General features: G+C 40.4%; 1 protein-coding gene across 1 annotated transcript; it reads left to right on the forward strand.

Annotated features, from left to right (window-relative positions):
* Window positions 1–1,079: 1,079 nt before the first annotated feature.
* LOC146809805 (olfactory receptor 1E16-like) lies at window positions 1,080–2,018 on the forward strand. The gene has a single exon (XM_085614897.1). The coding sequence runs from the start codon at window positions 1,080–1,082 to the stop codon at window positions 2,016–2,018; it is 939 nt and encodes a 312-aa protein (XP_085471023.1).
* Window positions 2,019–6,563: the final 4,545 nt, after the last annotated feature.

Genomic DNA, 6,563 nt, shown 5'->3' on the forward strand with positions numbered 1-6,563 from the left:
ATTGGATTCTCTCACCGCTAATTTGACACATTTACGCAATTCAAGCCTTCCGAAAAGGCTCTGTAGACCAACAGCTGTAAGTGATAGTAAAATCAAGTCATTTGCATAAATCAAACTTCCAATGTTCACTTGACCCATTGTAGGTGGCTATCTTTTTTCACTTCAGGCAGAGCTTGTGGTGAGTCAAACATATAAAAGAAAAATAACAGGAGTGCCACAATGATCCCCTGTGATTAGGAGAAAATATCTTTGGCCAAAGGCTGAGACGTTGTGGAATTTGATCCTAATCCATGTCTCCGAGGTGTTACATCTATTTCAATCCAATGCCCACACACATATACACATAGACACACATACAGGTATGCACGAGCACACCTCCACGCGCACACACACGCACACACACACACACCTATATTATTAACAAAAATTAATATCTTTATTAATGAGTATAAATTAGCATTATTTTATAAATTATAAATGGTGATTGATTTAGTGAAATGTAGATTAGGGATCTTTCATAGATCAATAAGCTTCCCCATTACGACCGATTGGTCCAGAGACATGTGCAGGTGCCCATGTGCTGATGTTTCCCAACAATCAACATTGCACGTTCTTTTATTCTGTACATTTTATTATGTACAACGAAAAAGATGATTCTTACCAATCCTAAAGTCACTCGGCCTCAGAAAATGTTGTTCTGCATTTATAGCATTGCAATCCCTAATGAATGAATATTTTATAAGGTCGCTATCTGCATTTTTTATTTATTTAATCAAATGTAGGAAAATTATTTTAATATGAATTTTTCATAATATGTAACTTTTCATTCATGTACAACTGGTAGCCACAGGAAGGTATTTTAATTCAAATTTCGGATTTTTTTTAAAAAATGTTCTCAAATGTGATTATCAAACTATGAAAAGTTTATTGGTTCTTTAAAAAGTTAGTGCATATTACCCTGTGTTTTGCTGATCGATTTTTATATACATTACATTTACGTGATGCTACTATTTTGGAATGTTTCATTAAACTTTGCTATATGTTTACTCTCTATAAAGTCTTATTATCCAAGGATCTGAATGGAAAGAAGGAACAAAACGATGGTCACTGAATTTATCCTCCTTGGCCTTTCTGACCGACCTGATTTGCAAGTATTGCTCTTTGTGATATTCCTGAAAATGTATCTGATCACTGTGCTTGGGAACAGTGTCATCATTCGAGCAATCAGCATAACTCCTCAGCTGCACACTCCGATGTACTTCTTTCTCTGCAACTTGTCCTGCGTGGACATGTGCTTCACTTCGGTCACAGTCCCAAAGCTTCTCGCCAACATCATCTCAGAGAAGAAGTCCATTTCTGTGGCAGGCTGCATCACCCAGCTCTCCTTCTTTATTTCACTGGCAGGGATGGAGTGCGCCCTGCTGACGGTCATGGCCTACGATCGCTATGTGGCGATTTGCACTCCCTTGCACTACAGCATGGTGATGAGCAGGAGGATGTGTCTTGTGCTGGTTGCCAGCTCATGGCTCATTATTTCTGTACATTCGGTGCTCCACAGTGTGCTGACTTCCAGGTTGACCTTCTGTGGCCTCAACCTGATACACCACTTCTTCTGTGACATGACCACACTGCTGAAGCTCTCTTGCTCTGACACCACCACCAACGAGCTGGTTATCTTCATTGAGGGGCCCTTTTCAGTAGCAGTACCCCTGGGAATTGTCCTTGTCTCCTATGTTCGCATAATCGCCGCCATTTTGAAAATACACTCGGCAGAAGGCAGAAGCAAGGCCTTTTCAACTTGCTCCTCCCACCTCGTCGTGGTGGCTTTGTACTACGGGACCATCATATTCATGTACTTTCGCCCAACCTCAAGTTACTCACTAGAGTATGACAGGGTGGTCAGCGTGATGTACACGGTTGTAGCTCCTATGTTAAATCCCTTTATCTACAGTTTAAGGAACAGTGAGGTGAAAGTGGCCATATGGAGAGCGTTTGGGGGCAAAAGATCATCCCCGTAACTGTAAAAATAAGTTTAGACAGAACGTTTTTTAATGAGTAACAACTTAGATGATGCCTTTTTCACTGTCTGCCTGCAATTGCAAGTTTACCCCTTCCCATGCTCCCTGACTAAATTAGTATGTAGAGTGCATGTACATGTAACCATTTACTGTACCTATTTCCAGATGGTGGCACAACGGGGTCATGGAAATCACATGGCATTTATAAAATTCTTAAAATATCAAATTCCTTGTTTATGTTTGGCCCTTCACCATAACACTCACGTCTACTTGGCCAACAAACTGGAACTGTCTGGGGGTAGTCATTCCTGAAGAATCGCTAATTCCCTATTGCTGAAACCGCAGAAGCTCAACAAAAAGAGAACCTACAACCACTCTGTCTAAGGACTAGCCCCAAGAATATGAAACGCACTGCCGTCCATCATCACGTCAAAACCCTTGACGACCTCCTTCAAAAAAGAAGTGAAAAGGGGCTTCTGATGAACAAATTACTTCAATAATAAACCTGATGAACTCAACTGGACTAATTACATGTTGACACTGCAAGATCCTGAATCTAACTAACCAATTGTTACATTGCTTTAGTTTTGTTGCTTGCCAAATCCTGATTGCTTTCTTACTCTATATGTATCACTTGTATGCTATTTATAGAGTGCTCTGACACTTATGGAGCGCAGGTCACCAGCTCTGGTCACTCATACACCTAATACTCACCTGGGCCCAAACCACATTCACACAATAAGTTAGTAAACCCCGCAGGCATCAATTTTGAGTAATAATACCTGCAATTTTGTTATTCACATTTACCAAGTCTTACCAATTCAATACATTTTATTTCATTTCCTCGACGAATCAGGTTGCAAAGCTAGTTTAAGGTAGAATGACCTTTACCTCTTTACTCTGAATAACCACAGCCTCAAGAAGTTTTGAAAACCTTTATCTAAATTAATTTGTAAGTCAATATTCATTTACAGTAACCACCTTCATATCAAGAGGCAAAATACACCAAATAATTCATAGCAAATTGAAATGATCAATAATGACGGTACCTGGAAGGAAGAAAAAAGGGAAAAGGACAGTATAGGCATAAAGGACAGATTTTCTAATTATATTTACCTATTGGTCAAGATGAACCCAACTCCGTAATGGGGAGCCAGAATAGAATCTCCAAAGCAGGTCACAGGTAGAGGAAACAGGCAGATTCAGAGCTGGAAGGATATCTTCTTCTAAAGTACAACACCAGCGTTGCACCCCTCTCTGACACTACTCTCCTCGGGTGTCCCTTTTCCGCAATCCGTCTAGATGAATAGATTCATCGATCAGTACTCAAACTCTCGGACAGAGTTTCTGGCAGCAGCATTGTCTGAGACAGCGTCTCAGACAAGAAGTGGAGCAGCAAACGCGTTGGGTCAGTGACGAGTCAAAAATGACAGATCTGACAAGTTGGACACATTTTCTAGCTATCTTACTCTAATTATACTGTTCTTGATTCATGTACCACCCCCTAAAGTATCAATTCTTATGTTTTCCCTTATTCTGATTGGTTGGGATGAGGAGGTGAGTTCATCACACCACTTAAAATTTAACATTTCTCTATTAACCATTGTCTATGTGCCTTCCCCTTAATTTCCTTTCCCCATAGCTTTATTCCCACACGCATTTCACATTACTCAGTAAATTAGAAATGTTATTCAACATTGTTGCATTCGCTGGGGTCATCAGTGCGACTTTCCCAGGCTTCTTCATTCAAGGTGTCCTTGGCTGAGTAATGAACAAGTGTATGTAAGTTAGCGCACACCAACTGTGGACATATAATCAATACATTTCGTACAAAAGAACTAATGAAGCGTGCAACTCAGAGACGAGGAAGCCCACCTCGCGACTAAACACAAAAACTGCTGGTGAACAGACACCAGTATACTGAGTGCACTGCTGGAAAAATATGAAAAACAGTTATAACATTTTAACATGAATTTAAACTGTTTGAAACAGCAATCTGATGGTCAGAAAAAACAAAAAACGTATTGAGAAAGACTGTATTTATAAGTCAATCACAAAGAGACAATAAAATTAAACATAACATCAATATGGAAGTTACATAAGAAAAGAAAACACATTGATACAATCAATGAAAGAGCTGCGCAAAGGCAGTGAACTTGATCGTCAGTTCTTAAGAAATGGCCCAACGCATTTCGGGATGGCTCGCATCCCTTCTTCAGGGGCAGCTGTGGAAAAAAGAAATTACATCGGAAACTTATGCATTCCTGAAACTCATAATGCTTAATAAATGAACAATTACAAGATGCATCGTGTCTGTGACTTATTTTACTACTTATCGAAGAACTTGCTCGAACAATCCGAGAACTAGACGAGGAAATAGTTTCTTTAAAATCTGATCTTTCTACTCGCTGTGAGGCTGATTATTGGAAACTGACCCTTGATGACATCAAGAATAAACTTGAGATATATGGCAAAGAATTACAAGAGCGCAAACTACGCAAGTTTCGTAGAGATACCATAGATTACAAGCTCCAGGAAGTTTACACCTGGGCGGAGGTATACGCCCGCAGAAGACCATTTCAGAAACCTAACACTTCATCTCAAGAATCTGTTGTCTCAGACCGTGATCTTGACGCCACACGCACACCAGTTTCGCTTCCTGACGTAACACCAACAACGAGGTCCTTACCCACGGACAAGGACACAAATGTCCAATCTACTTCTTCTTCTTCTCCTTTTTGTCCAGCGGCCCATCCTCCAGTCGACCACCGGATCCAAAAAAATCAGGAGGAGCAAAAGAAAAGGAAAAGGAATTGGAAGCTCGGAATCTGAGGAGCAAAGGCAAACCCTTACCATAAACATTTCGTCTGTTCCCTTATCTTCATCTCAAAAAAAAGTTCTAAACAAAGGTTTGTCCTTTGTCCCCGTTTATCATACCAATTCCTTAGAGGTGGAAATATCTTTGTTCAAATTCATGAGAAACCTCAGATTGAAACACTTTTTTTCCAACATAGTACCCTCTCAAGATTCTATTGATGGACAAACTGAAGATCTGAATCCAGACGTGCAACGATTCAAACCCAAATCTACTTTCATGCCACCAGTTTCTCACAAAACTCTGGACTCATCTGAAACGCTCATCCGCAGCGATCTTTCCAAAGTTAACTTCAAGCAACCATTTCCCACTAATTTGAAAAAACTCGAAGTTGCCATTATCAACAACCTAGCCAAGGATAACAGACTCATTTTGCAACCAGCAGATAAAGGTGGTGCCTTGGTCCTCATGGACCGTACATTTTATGAACAGAAAGTCCACCTTCATCTACAAGATACCACCACTTACATAAAACTTGATCAAGATCCCACAATTTCATTTCAATACACTTTGACTCAGATTCTTGATCACGCTGAAGAAATGGTTTGGATCACCCAAAAAATCCGCAGTTTTTTGACAGTATCTCATCCCAGACGACCCAAACTCTACATGCTGCCAAAAATACATAAAAACTTACAAGACCCACCGTTCAGACCCATTGTGTCTGGGTGTGATTCGATCTTCATGCCAGCAGGCCAACTCGTTGATCACTTTCTCCAAAAGTTTGTGCAAACGTGGAGAAGCTTTATCAAGGATACCACTCACTTCCTAGCTCTTCTCAATCAAGTTCATAATAATTTCTCAGAATCATGGTTGCTTTGTTCGATCAATGTGACATCTCTATATACATCCATTCCATTGTCTGAAGGCCTAGAAGCCAGCAAATGGGCACTACTTCAGTTACCAGAAACTGCTATAGACAAAGTTTTCATCCTGGAGCTCCTCACCTTCTGTCTCCAACACAGTTACCTGCAGTGGAATAATGAGTTTTACCTGCAGATAAGTGGTACGTCTATGGGTTTTTCCAGCGCTCCTGCCTACGCAAATACGTTCATGGCCAAGTTCGAACATGATCACATCTTTTCTGACAGCCTCTGGAGTGACAACCTTGCATTTTACGCGAGATTCATCGACGACATTTTTTTAATTTGGAAGAACTCTGAAGCTTTACTAGTCCAACAAATTGGTGAATTAAACCAAAAAAACCCACGCGTCCAGTTCACGCATAACATCAGCACTGAACAACTGTCTTTTCTGGATGTATTGATTACAAAAAAATCCAACACTTTAGCTACCACAGTCTATTCAAAACCAACTGACAGAAATAATCTTTTGCTTCATTCCAGTTTCCATCCTCCGTCCCTCATTCGTAATCTTCCGTACTCCCAGCTCATTAGGATTAAGAGAATTGTTTCTGACAGTCAACATCTGGACCCAGCACTTCAAAAACAAGTCACTAAATTTAAAGAGCGAGGTTATCCCGAAACAGTCCTTGAGACTGCCATATCCAGAACCTCCACCAAAACGCGCACAGAACTCCCTACTCCATCAGTGAAAAATTCTCTCAACCGTCATGTCTTTGTATCTACATTCTCCACGAGTTCACGCCGCATCCGTCAGATTATCAAAAACAGATGGGATGTTCTCAAACATGAACCAGATTTCAATGG

The sequence above is a fragment of the Triturus cristatus genome, chromosome 7 (assembly GCF_964204655.1).
Source record: "Triturus cristatus chromosome 7, aTriCri1.1, whole genome shotgun sequence".
NCBI lineage: Eukaryota > Metazoa > Chordata > Amphibia > Caudata > Salamandridae > Triturus > Triturus cristatus.